Source organism: Desmodus rotundus, chromosome 4 (genome assembly GCF_022682495.2).
Source record: "Desmodus rotundus isolate HL8 chromosome 4, HLdesRot8A.1, whole genome shotgun sequence".
NCBI classification, from domain to species: domain Eukaryota; kingdom Metazoa; phylum Chordata; class Mammalia; order Chiroptera; family Phyllostomidae; genus Desmodus; species Desmodus rotundus.
This window is the reverse complement of record NC_071390.1, coordinates 47389187-47408274: the sequence shown is the minus strand read 5'-3', so window position 1 is coordinate 47408274 and position 19088 is coordinate 47389187. Positions and strand designations below refer to the sequence as shown.

At 37.7% G+C, this 19088-nt stretch overlaps 1 protein-coding gene across 1 annotated transcript in view; it reads right to left on the bottom strand.

Annotated features, from left to right (window-relative positions):
* Positions 1-1042: 1042 nt before the first annotated feature.
* The window catches only part of SIRT1 (sirtuin 1), a 29809-nt gene continuing 11763 nt past the window's right edge, over positions 1043-19088 (bottom strand). The window contains exons 5-9 of the mRNA XM_053922701.1: positions 16671-16818; positions 15594-15673; positions 14297-14483; positions 7386-7946; positions 1043-3159 (exon numbers count right to left, since the gene is read on the bottom strand). Of these exons, the coding sequence (XP_053778676.1) occupies positions 2831-3159; positions 7386-7946; positions 14297-14483; positions 15594-15673; positions 16671-16818 (1305 nt within the window). The 3' untranslated portion in view covers positions 1043-2830. The remainder of the gene's footprint in view (positions 3160-7385; positions 7947-14296; positions 14484-15593; positions 15674-16670; positions 16819-19088) is intronic.

Genomic DNA, 19088 nt, shown 5'->3' with positions numbered 1-19088 from the left:
AGTTTAAGTTGACCCTGTTATGCCATTACTTCCCTATTCCTTTCCTTTCTCAACCCTTGCTATACTTGTGAATCACTTGAGGTTACTTTAATACTGTGCACAACCCCCACCTTATGCCAATTAGGTCTCTCTCTCTCAAGGTGATGCTCAGTAGGTCATATATACTTTTAAGTTTCCCGTTGAGAGATGCTCCATATTTCTGCTAGTATCCTAGCTTGAGTTTAAGGCTTAGATTTAATTCATTTATGAGTGGAGAGATTTTGGTGTGCTTACCACACTCCCCTTTTAGATTACAAGTCTAGGAATTGAGCCTTGTAATAAATAACCAAGTAATGCTTAATAGGTAGATGATGTAAAGCACCACTGATTGAAGGAACACTGTTATTTTATAACATCTGAGACTGGTTTTTTGTAGTGCAAGCAGGATATAGCAGGGCAGAATACTTTAATCCACTTCACAAGTTTGTGGGGGGGGAGGAAGGCAGACCTGAGAGCAGTCAAGGTTTATTCATTACATATACTTTGTAAGGGGTGTGTTCCTGTTCCTGGCCTCTTGAGTAGTAGTCCTTTCAAGAATTTGAAAGGACTGAGGTGTCCAGGTCATTTTCAAAAAGTTCATATCCAATATGGTTTGTAGTCATGTTTTTGTCTATTCCTTCTTGCATGAAGATTTGGAAAATCTAGCACCAGGAGACTAAATTTCACATAAAACCTGGATGCTTTTATAACATGGGCTCTGAATTCACTACATTTGCACCATTCCTTGCTGCCCACCCCCAAGTCTATATATCAAGTTTTTCTTAGGCCCTGCCTTTTCTCCACACTTTTATCAAGGCCTCCAATCTAGAATGGCTGAAATACAATTTTGAAACTTTGGTGATGTACCAATGGCTACAACTCAGCACTATCAGTGTTAAGTACCATTCTGGTTAGATGGTTATAAATTGAATGAAGAAATTTACTATGAAAAGAAAGCATCTAATATAGCCCTCAAAGCTGTACAAACTCTGGAAGATTTAAAAATTTTATAACTTAAACAATGTAAGTTAATGGGAAAAAGGTCAAATGACAATTTTAATAGATTTTAAAACAGTGTACAAGTATAAAACACTGGTTTTGTATTTCAAAAGTTGGAGGAAGATACCCAGTCATTAAACAGTCTACAAAACATATGCCAGTAGATTACATAAAAGACTATGTACAATATAAAAAGAGCTGAAAACAGTCTTCACTGTAAAAATAATTTAAAACAAATTTTTCAATTTAAAATATTGTATCTATAGCACAAACACATCATGCAAATGAAAGACTAAATATACTGCATTCTTTAGTGTAGCCAAATTCAGATTGAGACAAATAGGTAGGGAAGTGGCCATTCAATAAAATTTTTGTCTCTGGCAATAATGGTCCTAGCTGGATTTTATGCTTAAAGAACAGCTATATTTTCAAAGTCTTTTTAAGAATTGTAATAAATACCAAAGCAACATAGGAATATACTTTATAATTTGGGAGTAATGTAGGGAAAAGTCTGGAAAATAAATGTTTAGTGTGCAATTTTACAAAGTATGAACTTCTTTGAAAGGCTAAGAAGCTTCTGCATCTGAAAAAGTTGATCTCTAGTTTTAAGGCAAGCTAAGCTTTTAAATAAAGACACAAATAGGAACTAATTTCATTAACTATTCTGCTATTACTGCTATTACAAGTTACGTCATGTTTATCTCCATAAACTAGGCTAGCAGTTTGGTGTTTATTGCACCGAATACTCCCAACAGGAGACATGTACTTACTGGCTGAGTTACATACTACTGTGGAACCATACTCCAGGACCTGTCACTCTCCTCGTCCGTGGAGAAAAGCAACAGTCCCTAATATTACACTCTCCCCAAAGTACCATTATTACAGATCATAAAGGCTTTTGCATATTCACATCTTGGCAGTTTAATACTTGTGGAAAAGGATCAATGTAAGCTCTACCACAGTGATAGGTATTTAAACAACAATGGCAAAAATTCTCAAAACTAAGGGGACCCAGGCAGGCACTATTGTTTCTAAAGCAATTGAAACATTTCCAAAGCATTTATTTGTTTTACAGGTTGGTTTTATGAGCCAATATAGACATTTCTACATGTCCACAGGAAGTACAAAAGCCATCTTCACTTGAACAATACAGTATTCCTGAAACTCTTAGCACCAAGTCTTACTTTAAAAAACAAAGACAACTGAGTGCTCTCCCACATATTGTTGACTTCCTTCTTCTCACACTGCATGTCATGAGATTTTTTAAAAGTTAGCTGCCACGAGTTTTGGAAAATGCCAGTGTTTAAAAATAGGTAATTGTGCTAATAAAGAATCAAAAGTTTAGCAGAACAGAGATTTGAGAATTTCAAACCATTCAATGTTACAAAGAAAAATGGGAAAATACCATTCTTTGGTCTAGATAAGCTGTTCCCTTTACATTAATTTAACATTCCAATGGCTTTTTGAAAACTTTAAAATGTTGAAACTCATTAAGCAAAATGTATAAACAAAATTATATATACATATGGGTGTATCATACAAATGAACCTTCAAAAGAAAATCTTGACCAAGAGCAGATTAAAGATACATAGTACCTTTCTTATAAAAAAAAAAAAGTTAGTGTTGAGTGTACAAGTACAGAAATAAGGAAGTTAAAAATTACCCATAGGAAAAACAATCTATTTTACTAGTCTATAAACATTACACCTTTCTGGTTTCCTTTGTTCTATCGTGTTCACAAGTAAACATTCCTTTTGACATGCTAAGTTCCTAATGCTGGTGGAACAATTCCTGTACCTGGACAACTACTACATTATGATTTGTTTGACTGACAGTTAATGTCTGTTGCTTCCTGTTTCGTAGATACAGCATCATTAACTGCCTCCTGATCAACTCCATCAGCTCCAAATTCTGTTCCTCCAGCTCTCTCATTAATATCAGCATCATCTTCCAAACCATTGTAAAATTCTTCAATCTCACTTTCGTCCTCCATGGGTTCTTCTAAACTTGGACTCTGGCATGTTCCACTATCACTATTACTGCCACAAGAACTAGAGGATAAGACGTCATCTTCAGAGTCTGAATAAACCTCAGCACCATGGAAAATGTAACGATTTGGTGGTAAAAACAGATACTGATTACCTGGAATATAGTAATAAAAGAAATGTTATTTTAGCTTTGTAAGACTAACTCGGTTTGATTGGGCAGTCTGGATTAAGTGTAGGTTCCAGCTCTTTTACCTGAGTAGTATTAGTAGATGGTATTACTACAGTGATGTTCAAAAACAAGTTACAGACTCAGTACTGGATGGAAGACTTAGTTCTGCTACTCACCAGAGCTTTGTAAATTTGGGCAGTTATCTCTCTGCCTTAATTTCCTCATCTGGAAAAAAATAATTTCAACCACCCTATGAGGTAAATGCAGAGAACCATGTTCAATGAAGGTTAACCAACTCCTTTGAACAGACTGGATGAGATGGATACATAATTTGTGTTAACTGAAACTGAATAGTACTTCTCTAAAGCACATATGCTTTCAAAGCATCTTTATTAAATATTTTTATTTACCTTTGCCTATTATAAACCTAAGAATACTTTGTCAATATGGTTTCACCACCTGTTCAAAGTTACTAGGTTGGCCAAAAGTTCGTTTGTTTTTTCCGTAAGATGGCTCTACTAAGCGTATAGTTGTCTTTAAGTACATACATAACTTGTTAGATTGCATTGTGACAGCTGTCATATCATTTAACATCAAAAGTGGTGAATTTAGTACAGCCACTTTAATATTGAAGGTGGAAGAAAATACACAACATTTTTGGCACAATTATACTTTATTACTTCAAGAAAGATAAAAACACAACTGAAAGGCTAAAGAAAGATTTGTGCTATGGAGAAGGTGCTATGACCGATCAAACTTGTCGACTGGTTTGCAAAGTTTTGTGCTGGAGATTTCTCCTTGGACCACGCTCCATGATTGTGTAGGCCAGTTGAAGTTGATAGCAATCAAATCAAGACACTGAGGACAATCAATGTTCTACTATGAGGGAGGTAGTAGCCAACATACTCAAAATATCCAAATTAATAAAGTTATTGGCGAAAATGAAAAATGTGTCTTATTTTACAGAAAAAACCTAAACGGACTTTTTGGCCAACGATAGCCTGTAGACACTGGCATCACCCGACAGTTTGTTAGAAATTTAAATTCTCAGGCGTCCTGTTATACCTGCTGAATCAGAATCTGTTTTTGTAGTGAGAGAGAGGAGCACTCACCTAGCAGTGGATTTTAACCTTTTGCCCCAACCCCTCCCAAATCACAGCATGAGGTTTGACTTTCAGTAAGAAGAGCTCCCTATACCCCCAAGCCAGGGGGACCCCAGGAGAGCACCTCCTCTAGATGTTCTAAAGAACATCAATTTGCATCTGTTAATAAAGTTTTAAAAGTCCCAGCTTGGTCAAATTTGGTTTGGGTTTAGCTTCTTTTGTTGACATTGTAATTTTTAACTGAATGCATGGGGACCCTAAACATTAATGATGAAATGTTTTTTACCCTTAAATTCACAGGAAAAAATAGCTTCTAATAAAATTATTTTCACACCTAAGTGTTACATTACACCATATCCCAAATTCACAAAAGCCTCACTTACATTAATATATCTGCAGTGATATGCCATCTGCCAACCATACCTTAGCTTCTCTTTAAAAAGGTTTTCAAACTTTTCTACCCTATAATGACCCAGTTTTCACACTGAAGCAACCTAAATGTTGACAATTCTGATCAGAACCCCAGAACTGATTTCACAGTTCCCTAATACATCACAAGTTACAATGTAAAATCCACTTATTTTATTCTGTTTCAGAACAACAGAATATTCTTCAGTTTTTTAAGCCACTAGTACTAATTTCCATGATCAGAGGAGGGAATCAACAACTTGTATTATAGCTGCTAACAGAGAACCCCATCTGGTACTTCCTAATACTGCCATCTTTGAATCACACCTACTCAGTCTTTTAAGGGGTCCCAGGTCCCAGCACGTGGTTGTACTACACTTTTCTATAGTTTTGGTCCATGTTTTTTAAAAAAATGCCTTATTCTGCTCTGGGCTCTCACAAAAACTGAATCATCTTCATAGTCCAAGCACCCTATGCCAGTTTTTGCCCTCTTGTTGGCAACCATCGTGACAAATTTAGTTTTACCTCATATATACTTCTACTCCTCCCCTTTAGCCTTGACCTCACAACATAAATGGTGGCAAACTATTTGAGTGAGTCAAGTCAGGCGGTTACCGGTACTTGGTTTTAACAGCCCAAGGCAGACCTAAGACAACGTGGGTCTAATTCCAAAGCCTGTACTTTGAAGAAGTTGTTAGAGTAGAACCAAACTGTAACCCCAAAGAGAGGTCTCCAGATTTAACCTTTGTTCACTGGGGCAACGAATTTTGTAGGTTTGGCCTATCCATCAAAACAGATATTAAAAAAAAATCCCCAAAAGCCTTCCAGGGCATAGGCAGACTCTATGTATCAGGGGTGTCGAACTCATTTTCACCGGGGCCACATCGGCCTCGTGGTTGCCTTCAAAGGGCTGAAGTAACTTTAGGACTGTGTAAATGTAAGTAGTCCTTAACAGTTAAGGAGCTGAAATTACATTCGGCCCTTTGAAGGCAACTGTGTGACTGACGTGGCCCCCAGTGAAAATGAGTTTGACACCCCTGCTGCATGTGGTAGAGACTTAATATTACCTGACTAGATCAACAGTAATTTTTCTACTTCTGTCCTACACATTTGCAAACATAAGCATTCTCCTATGCTAGCTCTACTATATAATGTTCAAGACCAAAGTCGGAAACTGGGGGGGGGGGGGGGGTTTGCGGTTTGTAAAGTCTTCTATATAACCAAAGCCACTTCAAGTAGCATCTACTTTTACATACACTTATTTTTTTAACAATACACAAGCATCAGATTGATCGCTGTGCCTCCAGAACTTACTAATGCCTAGTGTGGAAAAGGCCCAAAGGCTTATTCAACGGAAAAAAAAATCATTTATAGCAAATGATCAGAACACTTAATACATTTGTCTAAGATCTGTTGCCAGTTCTCTGTATGGTGAGTAGAATGGGACTTAGTAATTTAAGCTGTATGTTCAAGATTGCAGCATCTAGGTTAAAGAGTCTGCTTTCTACTTTGATTCAATTAGGATTTTTCACCAGATGTTACTTGGACTTAAATGGTGATTTCCCAAAAGCAGAAAGTGATTTTACCTATGTTAATACTAATTGATAAAGACTTTCCATGTGGCAACAGGTTAGATGCAATTCCTTATAATTAATGGAGAAGAATTAAATGTTTTCTAGATCTGAGACAACAAAGCATAGTGATTAAAGGGGCACTCTGGGGACTGGAATCCAGTTTGGTTCTTCCAATCCTAGATGCTGCCTTGCATGGGGTATTTAACCTCTACAGTCCTCAGATTTCCCACCCATAGCAGAGATGTAGTAATACTGGGTTGGCCAAAAAATCCATTTACTTTTCTCTGTAAAATAAAAGACATATTTTTCACTTTTACCAATAACTTTACTGATACGGATATTTGAGTATGTTAGCTGTCTGCTGCTATTGGCTTCTAGTAGGTAGAGGCCAAGGGTGCTCAATAGCACCAAGAAACTTCACAAACCGCTTTCTACATGTCCCATCAGTCACAGCACTTTCGTCACACACCGCACACATCTTTTCTAGCGTTTCAGTTGTGTTTTTATCTTTCTTGAATAAAGCATAATATGGTGAAAATGTCGCATATTTTCTTCCATCTTCCAATATTAAAATGGCTGCACAAAAATGCATCTATTTTGTTAAGTTTTTTTTTAAAAATGCACACTGCTATGACAACTGTCACAATACAGTCTAACAAACTGTTTTTGAATGAAGTTAAAGACAACTAAGCACTACTAAAGCCATCTTACAGGGAAAAAAAAATTTTTTTTTGGCCAACCCAATATTTCCTACTTCATGAGATTAAAATCAGGTATTGTGTATAAAGCAGCTGACCCACAAAAGCACTGACATCTCCGTCGTCATTTCTACCAACTAAATCTCTCACCAGACAATGGCAGAGCACTCAGTATTTCCCAACTTTCTTAATTTAATGCTTACCTTCTTTCTTCCTAGAGTACAAGGTACTAAGCATACTTCACACATTATTTCTTCCCCATACTATTTAGGATACCACTGTTTATCTTTCTCTAGCTAAAATACTCAACTTTGTAATGTTAGAGTTAGTTGCATAAAGCTACCCTATCAACAAACCTGTCAAAGTTACTCATTTCTTGCAAATATTTTGTTACAATAATTGTACCATCCAAAATAGTAGTTTCTTACCATCAAGCCGTTTACTAATCTGCTCCTTTGCAAGCTTGGATGGCCAGCACTTTCTCACTGTTTCCGCTACTGAAGTTCTTTCATCCTTCTCCCCAGTGCTGGAGCCAACGTTCTTCAAATCTGGGCTCTCCAACTGTTCGGTAACACTTTCAGTGCTCCTAGTAAAAGTCTGTACTACCTGTGACTTTTCTTCCACACAATCTTTTGATTCAGACATATCTGGATCAACATTACTCTTTGTTGCTTGGTCTAAAAGTGTGACAATAACTGAAGAATTTGGTGGTGAAGTTCTTTCTGGCGAACTTGAGCCTTCTGAAATATTAAGAGGTGTGGGTGGCAACTCCGACAAATGTGCCAACTCTTTTTGTGTTCGTGGAGGTTTTTCAGTAATTTCTGAAAGCTTTACAGGGTTGCAGCAAAGTTTGGCATATTCACCACCTAACCTATGACACAATTCATTAATTATGACATCACAGTCTCCAAGAAGCTCTACATCAAAATGCAGATGAGGCAAAGGTTCCCTATTAATTAATATCTGAGGCACTTCATGGGGTATGGAACCTAAAAATAAAGTAAAAAATGAGAGAAAAAAGGAAGGAGGTAAGTAAGCTAATAAAACTATAACAAATGCACTATGCAAAAATCTAACATGCTCCCAATACCAAAAAAAGAAACTGGCCACGAATACCTAAGCAAGCCATTAACATTTCCTCAAGCTATCAAGGTAACTGATGAGCAGCGGTTAAGCATCTTTCATAACATTTCAGGTTCTGCTTCTGTCACCTGGTTATCTCTGAGCAATTTTAGACTTCTTTTACTCTGTACCTCAATTTCCTTGTCTGTATGAGGGTAAGATCAGTACTTTTCCACAAAGTTGCAGTGAGGATTAAATGAGTTAATGTATTTCAAGTGCACAGAAGAGCTCCTGGCACATAGTAAGTGATGGTTATTTTACTGAAATAGCTCCTGACAGGAAGAGTGTGAGGACTTCCGGTCAAGGTGGCAGAGTAGGCAAACTCTGAGCTTGCCTCTTCCCACAATCACATCCAACTTAAAACCAAATTATAGAACCATTACTGAGAACCACCTAAAGACTAGCTTAACATAGTTCCTATAAGGATATAAAGAAGTCACATCGAAGACTGGTTGGAGGGGCAGAGACACAGCACAGGCAGGTCCCAATCCATGGGAGGGATAGTACTACTGAAGAGGTCATGCCTGAAGAGCGAGGGGTCCAAACCTCACATCAGGCTCTGCAGCCCATGCCACCAGTGCCAAAGAGTCCCCATTAACATCAGGCTGTGAAAAGCAACAGGGAGCAGCAGCTTGAAAAATGCCAGGGACATATGGGGAGGAGGTAAATTGACTAACATCAGGGTTAGGGCTGAGGGGCAGGCATGGGGGGCAATGACCTCTGGACACAGAAGTACTAGCAGGCACAGTTACTCCTTTGTTGAACTCACCTCCCACAGCCCAGTGTAGGCAGATGCCGAATCTGTGTTCTCCATTAACCTAACACTGATCACCTACCCAGTGATTCCAAGACCCAGTGCCACTCAACTCCCTTGCCTGTTCAGAGCCTCTCCTACTGGCTCCTCCAAACAGCAGCCTGCCTCAGTTGGCACTATGGACTTGCCCAAAAATTCAGAAACCTCACACAGGTGTTGGCTGGCCTCAGCTGGTGTTACAAACTCTCTCAAAGGTCCACGAACCCCACATAAAGCATGCAGCAGCCAGCCCTGTCATGCACTGTAGCTCCTGCCAAGTAGCCCCTAGCCTAGCACAAGTGCAATCAGTTTCAACTTGCATTCTAACTCCCATCAGGTGGCTGCAGGCCTGGCTAAGTGATGGCCCCTCTTTGTAACGTAGCTCCAACTAAGTGACCAAAAGCTTAACACGAGTGGGAGCTGGGCTCATCTCACCACAATGCCCACCAAAGGGTGCCAAGCATGGCACAACCTGCAGCCAGTCTTGGTTCACAGCACAGCCTCTTCCCAAACATCTTCAAGCCTAGTACAAGGGGCAACAAACCACAATCACTTCGTGTTCTACCAAGCTGCCCCAAGACCAGTACAAGCCCTGGCTAACCTATGCCTGCACTCGAGTCCCTCCCAAGAGGCTCCAGACCCAACATACTTGGGCGGCTTCAGACCACAGTGCCCTACAGAACAGCTCCACAATTGATACAGCCAAAGGGTGGCCTCAGCTGGCACCAGAACCATGATGAAGTAAGTCATACTCCTTGAGCTCAGCCCCTACACAACAGCTCAGGTGCTGTAGCTGCTGCTGCCCCTCAGAGCTAGTCGCCCGAGGGTCAACCCCACCCACTACTCTGCCAGCAACAACGAAGGCCCAACTACAATAGGAAGAAACACAACCCACACAGGGGATACCCCGGGGCACCCTGCTCAGGTGACTGAGGAGACTGTGCCATTGGGGTCCACAGGACACTTACATAAGGCCACTCTGCCAGGCAGGTAGCTCAGTTGGTTGAAGCATCGCCCTGATACAACAAGGTTGTAGGCTCAATCCTCGGTTTGGGCACATATAAGAATCAACCAATGACTGCATAAATAAGTAGAAAAACAAATCAATGTTTTTCTCTCTCTCTAAAATCAATTGATAACTAATACATAGAAACGGAGAGTCAGCCAAAATGAGGAAACACACATGTCCCAATGAAAAGAACAGAACAAAATGGAGACAAGCAATCTACCAGATATGGAGTTCAAAAGACTGCTTGGTTGTAAGACTGCTCAATGAACTTAGGAGAACAAGATGATGTCAGTGAGAGCTTCAATAAAGAGACAGAAAGCATAAAGAGAGACAGAAAACAAAAACCCAATCAAAACTGAAGAGTAACTTCAAAGCAGATTACAGTAGAGAGAATCAAACAAGCAATCTGGAAAGCAAAGTTGGGGAAAAAACACCCAACTGTAACTGCAAAAAGAAAAAGGATGTTTAAATGAAGATAGTTTAAGGGGCCTCTGGGTCAACACCAAGGATACCAACAATTTGCACCATTGGGGTCCCAAGAGAAGAGAGAGAGCAAGGGATGGAAAACCTATTTGAAGAAATAATGACTAAAAACTTCCGTAACCTGACAAAACTAGACATACGAGTCCAGGACCCCAGAAAGTCCCAAACAAACTGAACCCGAAGAGGCCCACACCAAGACACATCATAATTAAAGTGTCAAAGGTTAAAGACAAAGAGAAAATCTTAGCAGCAGCAAGAGAAAATTAGATAGAAATCTACAAGGGAGCTCACAAGAGACTGTCACTAATTTCAACAGAAACTTTGCTGTCCAGAAAGGAATGGCACAAAATATTCGAAGTGATGTAAAGCAAGGACATAGAACCAAGATTACTCTACCCAGCAAGGCTCTCATTTAGAATCAAAAGAGCTAAAGAGCGTATCACATAACAAAAAGCTAAAGGAGTTCATCACCACCAACCAATATTATAAGAAATGTTAAAGAGACTTCTTAGGTAGAAAAGAAAAGATCAAAAATATGAACAAAAGAAAAAAATCTCACCACTGAAGGTAAGCACATCAAAGCAGTGGATCAACCAATTATAAAACTAGTACAAAGGCTGAAAGACAAAAGTAGAAAGACCATTTATATTTACAGTAATAAAAAGAAAACACATACACAAAGGAAGAAAAAAAAAGCGGAGGGGGTGAGTAAAAATTGTAGTGTGATTTTTTAAAAAGGTTTATGCATTTTTAGAAGGGAAAGGAAGGAGGAGAGGAAGAGAAACATCACAGTTGCCTCTGGCACACCCCTAACTGGTGACCTGGCCCAAGCATGTGTCCTAAGCTGGAACTGAACCGGTGACCCTTTGGTTCACAGGCTGGTGTTCCATTCACTGAGCCACACCAGCTAGGGCTGTAGTGATTTTAGAATGTGTTCACACTTAAGAGCCATCAACTTAAAATAGCCTGCTCTAAAAGTAGGTTGGTACTGAAGCACAAGGTAAACACAAAGAACTACAAAAACAGTCAGAAAACAACAAAATGGCAATACTATAAAGGTATCGATAATTACTTTAAATGTAAATTAAGTATTCCAATCAGAAGACAAGGGTGGCTGAATGGATAAAAACAAATTCTGTACATATGCTGCCTACACGAGACCCGCTTCAAATCTAAAGACACACACAGACTGAAAGCAAAGGGACGGAAACAGGTATTTCATGCAAATTAAAAATGGAGAAAAAAAAAAGCTGAGGTAGCAATACTTCCATCAAACAGAACAGACTTTAAAACAAAGGCTGTTAAGCCCCGGCCAGGTATCTCAGTTGGTTGGCGCATCATCCCAATATGCCAGGATTGCAGGTTTGATCCCCAATCAGGGCACATACAAGCAGCAAGGGATGAATGCATAAATAAGCGGAACAACAAATCGATGCTTCCCTCTTCCTCTCTCTCATAAATGCATAAACAAACAAACAAACAAATAAGTAAATAACAGAGGCTGGAACAAGAGACATAATGATAAAGGGAACCATTTCAAGAAAATGCTGTAATTTGTAAACATTTATGCTTCCAATGTAGGACCACCTAAAACTAGAAAGGGAGAGATCAACAGTAGTACAGTAAAAGTACAGGACTTGAACATCAATAGGTAGATCATTCAGACAGAAAATCAGCAAGAAAAGTGCCCTTAATGATCTATTAGACCAGATGGACTTGGTTGAGATTTTTCAGGACATTTCACCCAAAAGCAGCAGAATATACGTTCTTTTCAGGTGCACATGGATCATTTTCCAGGTTAGATCTCTACCTTTAAGACTGAAATCATACCAAACAACTCCGATCACAATGGTATACTAGAAATCAATGACAAGAAAACTCAACAAACAAAGCAAAGCGAAACAAAACAAAAACACATGGAGGCTAACATGCTAGTACACAATGAAAAGATGCCTTAGACAAATGAAACACAATGGCCCTAAAATCCATGGAACACAGCCAAGGAATTCCAAGAAGGAAATTCACAGCAACACAGGCTTACCTCAAGAAACAAGAAAAGCTTTATATAAATAGTCTAACCTTACACCCAAAGGAACTAGAAAAACAAGAACAAAGACCTAAGTGAGTAGAAGGAAGGAAATAATACAGATTAAACTGGAAACAATGCAATGTAATCTAAAAATACCAAAGACCAATAAAAACCAAGAGCAGGTATTTGAAAAGATAAACAAAATCAATAATGCTTAAAAACCAACTATAACCCTTGAGCCAGATTCATCAAGAGCGAGCCCAAATAAATAAAATTTCAAAAATCAGAGAGGTGACAACTGATACCACAGAAATATAACAGATTATGAGAAAATACTACAATTATATGCCAACAAATTCGACAACCAGGAAGAAATGGATAAATTCCTAGAAACATAAGCTTCCAAGACTGAATCAGAAGAAACACAAATCTGAACAGCCTGATGACTACTAACAAAATCTAAAACCCTCGATAAAGAAGAGTCCTCAGCCAGATGCTTCACAGGTGAATTTTCCCAAACATTCAGAAGAATGAACACCTATACTTCTTAAACTATTCCGGAAAACTGAAGAGAAGGGAAAGCTCCCAAATTCATTTTACAAGGCCAGTAGTACCCTGACACCAAAACAAAAAGCACTACAAATAGAAAAAAAGGAAACTATGGGCAACATCCCTAAAAAAACACAGATCCAAAAATCCTCAACAAATATTAGCAAGCTGAATTCAGCAATATAGTAAAAAGATCATACACCACAATTAAGTGGGATTTATTGCTGGGATGCAACGTTTGTTCAATATCTACAAATCCATTAATGGGAACAACCATAAACAAAATGAAGGATAAAAATCACGATCATATTGCCGTGGCTGGGTGGCTCAGTTGGTGGGAGCATCATCATGTACAACAAAGGGGGAGGGTTCAATTCCCGGTCAGGGCACATAACCAAATTGCAGGTTCAATCCCTGGTCGGGGTGTGTACAGGAAGTGGCCAACTGCTCTTTCCCTCTCTAAAAAATCAATGAACATATCCTTGGGTGAAGATAAAAAGAATCTCTCTGCCTTACCTTTAAGGAAGAAAAAAAAAACTAAAAAATAAAGGAATTTCTACATTAAATTTTCAAGGTTTATTTAATTACAAATTGTCCTGTATTATAATTAAAAGAATTTCAGTTATTTAGGGAAGACAGAGTTATACTGCTAAAAGTGACTACATATAGGGTAGGAAAAAGACAGAATTAGTTTAAATCCTTGTTTTTCCCAACTATTTACTCTGGCTGCCTATGTGATTGCTGGTGTAGGAATCTAATTTAATTCTCTGGTTAAGGGTTTGATATTCTCTCCTTTTCTTCTTCCTTCATTTTATAGGGCACACCTGACGCTGGTGAGTTAGTCCCTTTACCTTCCTCCTCTCTCTTGCTTCCTAACTAGAGGGAGAAAAAAAGGTCTAACAGCATGTATTAAGGAAATACTCCTGACAGGAATAGGACTTCAACTGTATTTGAGCATTTTTATATACACAAACCCCTTACGGATAAAGTATACCACAAACAACAATCATGACAAGGCACAGTTGTTATTTTTACAAATACAAGCCAATCATTCTGAATCCCCAAATGCTATCTTATATAGTATGCTATACTTCTATCAAGCTATGCATTTTAACTTAAAGCTGAACTCTTTCCCTTTGGGTTAACTTTTCATGTACATTAGAACCTGAGATTATTTTTGTTTTGACACTGCTCTCCCTTCCCCGCCCCACCAAAAGTCCAAAAGTCTTCATGAACAACAATAGCACCTTTTAGGTTTCACTAGGTAGGATCACTGGGGTCGATTTGATTGTACAGACTCACAACCCATGGCGATATATATGGAAATATTTTCTAAAAATCATCACTGACTTACTTGGAATTAGTGCTACTGGTCTTACTTTCAGGGAAGACCCAATAACAATGAGGAGATCAACTTCATCTTTGTCATACTTCATGGCTCTATGAAACTGTTCTGGTAAATTTTCACCAAAAAAGACAATCTCTGGTTTCATAATAGCAAGTGGTTCATCAGCTGGGCACCTAGGACATCGAGGAACCACCTGCAGATTTTGGTTGAGGTGGGGAAGAGAAGGGAAAGTCCAAGTTAGGAACAGTCAACATTTCCATACTTCATAAGGATTCAATTCGAAATCAAAGAAAATCAAGGAAAACAGAAAAGCTGTGGACAACTGGCAGAGAAACTGGATGCAACCTAAACATCAATGTCAGTTGTCACTGAACATTTGCTTATTAACATACAATGAAATAACACTGTTTCTATTATCTGTGTATGCTAATACACACCTGTACAAACCTACATTTGATATGCAAGGGTTCACTGTATAGTAAAAGGAAAAACCAGCATGATGTGTATATATGTCCATACACATACACACTATACACAGAAAGACTTAATCCTTTAAAAAATAAGTTTGTAAAACACAATGATTCCATTTTAATATACTGTCCTTCTCATAATTATTTATGATTAAATATGCAGGTAAATAAATAGAATCTGTGTGGTTTTTATTCTTTGCCTATTTTCTTGCAGTATTTTAGCAGTGGGCATAAATGATACATCTTTTGCAATCATTTTTTAAAAAGAATGACTACCCTACTGTAAGACTGTGAATCTGACAGGCACTAAAAACAGATAGTGAAGCTCTGGCTGGTGTGGTTCAGTGAATGAATGCCGGACTGCAAACAAAAGTGTTGCTGGTTCAATTCCCAGTCAGGGCATATGCCTGGGCTGTGGGTCATGACCCCCATGGTGGGGGAGCCGAGGGGCAACTACACATTGATGTTTCTCTTTTTCTCCCTCCTTTACCCTCTCTCTAAAAATAAGTAAAATTTAAAAAAACAAAACAAAATGGAGAGCAAAGAGAAAAACTAATAGAGCAAACCCTCACTTATAGTCTGGGTTTTTATTTTAGTCTTCAATATTAAAGAGCCAATTTTATCATTATAGAGATTTACGGACCAGTGTTTTCAAATTAAAGTATTGAAAGGTTCTTATTGTATTTGACCAGAATTCCCAGTGATAACACTCTCTTTCCGGATCTTTCTGTGTCCCATAAATACATTCAGGAAAAAAAAAAAGGTTTGAGGGGCAAAAGAAGAAAAAGACCAGAGACATGCACAATCCCTAAAACATGGGTGATGGAGATTACCTGATTAAAAATATCTCCTCGTACAGCTTCACAGTCAACTTTGTATTTACAAATCAGGCAAGACGCTGTTGCGAAAGAACCTAAAAACGAACAACATGTTATGTGTTTTATTTAGGTAATGTTTATATTTATTCAACATGCTACAAAGGTTATAATATAAAATAACCTAACCAGAATTGTTAGATTATTTTAAAATGTTAAGAGATTCCTCGGGAGAGTCTAGAGGATGAACAATTAAAATGCTTATGTAATAAATAAGGAGAGAATTCAATCATCAATTGCTGAGCTGTTGATACAATGACTCCCCTAAAGCTACTCTTTTCAATATAATAAACCAACTCTACCAGGGCTAAAACTCTATCATGTTAGAAGGTTACAACTGTATTGCCTCAGCCTAATTGACAGTTGTGTTTTAAAAACAGTTTATATACATAAAGAGACATTCTGTTCATACTTGTGCTAGCTTGAAATACTTGAATTCTGTTCACCTGAACTACCCAGTTACTTTGGTTTCATAATCTAAAGATGTCATTTTCTTTTCCATACATAGCTAATATTACTTTTGTAATCAAGAAAGGTTACTTAAGCCCTGGATGGTGTGGCTCAGTGGATTGAGTGCCGGCCTGTGCACCAAAGGGTTGCCGATTCTATTCCCAGTCAAGGCACATGCCTGGGTTGCAGGCTAGGTCCCCCAGTAGGGGGCGCATGAAAGGCAACCACACATTGATGTTTCTCTCCTTTCTCCCTCCCTCCCCCTCTCTCCAAAAATAAATAAATAAAATCTTAAAAAAAAAAAAAAAGATTACTTAAAAGACTTTAATGGAATGCAACTGCTACATCTTTTGAAATCCCAAAGCACACTGATTTCTGATATTTTGTATAATTTAGTGTCAAGGCTAATACTTCTGCTTTCAATTTTTTTGCATTCTACTTTTCTGATTTTATCTACAATGAAATATTAACATCAATAACATAATAGTAAAGTTCAATCTCCATTCCTGGATGGCAGTCTCCTTTCTAATCCTAAATTTTCCTAGAAAACAAAACTAACAGAAAGCAATCCTGAGGTTTACTAACCATGACATTGAATTATCCTTTGGATTCCTGCGACCTGTTCCAGTGTATCTATATTCTGAGTGTAGTTGCGAAGTAGTTTTCCTTCTTTATCTGACAAGGCTATGAATTTGTGACAGAGAGATGGTTGGAACTGTCCAGGATATATTTCCTATATAATGCAAAAGCAGAAAAAAGATTACATTTAAGAAATAAGTATAACAGATGCCATATATTTAGGCTGAGCAACAACAACAAAAAAACTACCAATGATAATCCCCCATGTACAAATAATTTAAAAACTACATGAGCATCTCAAACCATCTGGATGGGTGCAACACACACCTAACAAAAGGATTATGGCATAAAACTCAGCAATTAGTGAACCAGGCCCCTTGAAGGAAAGGACAAAGTTGACCCATAAACATCTCTAATAAATGTTAACAGATATTTTAATAAAAGTCAGAAAAATACTAAGGATATATCTAACTTTTGTTGGCTGCTAATTCAGGGTTTGTTTGGTTCTTTTAAAGGAAAAAGGGGGATAGTTTAAACTGAAATTAAAGATATCAAAGGTATGGTGACTTTTTTAAAACTAAAAAAAGGCACTGTCAACATAAGAATATTAAAATGTTTTGATTCATCATTCATTATAAATATCAACCTGCTGGAAGTTTAAAGCTAAAGTTTTAATTCCTTACCAAAAGTGTTTTCCTTCCACTGCACAGGCACATACTGGTATAGAATAGAGTTGCTCATGAATGCTGAGTTGCTGGATTTTGTGTGTGTGTTTTTCCCCCCAAATAATGCTTCAATGCTGTTTCTTCTTTAAAAACAAAGAATTCAGATATACACATGGCAAAAAGATCAGAGAAAAAGTATCAATTTTGGTCCTCTCAACTTTTGACAGTGTTTTTTATTTCATTTAGTAAGTGATTATGGCAAAGGAAGTTTCTTCTCTACTTCTTCCATTAAAGTAGTGGTGCTACCTACTTCCTTACCATCCATTACAGCCTCTAACCTACTAAAATACTAGCAAAAAAGTAGACACAACCGTATGTCCATCAATAGGGGACCAACTGGTTGTCAATATATGGTACCATCCATAATAGTGGAGTATGAGGCATTAAAATTAATAAGGGTAGTTTGGATGCACTGACCTGAAAGATGGTCCATGACATACATGAAAAAAGTAAATTAGTCATTGGTGTTTTTTTACTGTTTTATAAGCAAAAATGGAATATGCACATGTATAATATGTGTTCATATAATATAAACATCAAGTCAGGAAGGATACAAACAAGCTATAAACAGGTGGGGGAACTTTCACTTCCAATTATTATACAAAAAAGTTTAACAAAATTATAGATGACTTTACTTTTAACCTATTTAATTATTTCAAATTTTAAAAAACTACCTACAGGGACACCTCTTAAGCAAATCTCCTTATAACACTACCACATACATGTCCATTTGCTGCTAAAAATCTGTTATACAAAAATTCAAAAATTTGGCCTCACATTCAAATTTTTATTATGAAATTTCATGAACTTTGCAATTTAAGAAACAGAAAATGCATAAAGAGAGTTACAAATGAACAGCTTAATAAAGCTAACGTTTATTAAAAAAACTGAAAGCTACATTGTGTTCTAGGCCACTGGGTTGTCCATTGTTTTAGCCCCAAGATGCTCTGTTCTGGTATATTCATACTTACATTTAGAAGATTAAACACTGTATTTTTTAATTAAGCTTCCTCTGGAAATACCTATTTGCAATACCTATTTGCAGTAGGTATTTCCAGAGGGAGCAAATATTAGAATACGCTAGGCAACAGATAAAGTAAGATCTAAAGTAGGAAGAAATGTGGTAACAGTATGCCAAACAAAACAAATGACCTCCAGAACAGGGTCAGGGAGCAAGAGCACCAAGACTCCACGACCCCACACTCCTGAAACGAACTTCTGTGCGCCTTATTCCCCACCCCCTTTTAAACGGGAGGGTGAGCAGCACAAAGACATATAGATACTGGATGCAGCTCTACACTCCAGTTTCTCTTCATGTCCAAATCATAACAGTTTAGGGTAGTTTAGCCCTTAAAGTCATGAATTAATTTCTGTGGTTGGGAATCATATTTAGAAGTTTTTTGTTGTTGTTGTTTCATTTTATAAGCCTAAATTTTACATGTTAGAACCTCGGTGATGTGAATCCTAACTTTGTCTATCTTCTTTCAAGTGTGCAGTGGACCATGTCTAAATCATTAGGTTTAAATACTGTGTTCAAACTAAGGAACATAATCTGAAACAATGAACGAAAATTACTCTGGACAGACTGTTTTAATAGAAACTACTCTAAGGCAGGCTCTTTATGAAAAGTTGCTGAAAACCCAATGGCTGGGGATAAAACTTAGCTAAAGTATCATTTAATTCTTCCACGTTGGAACAG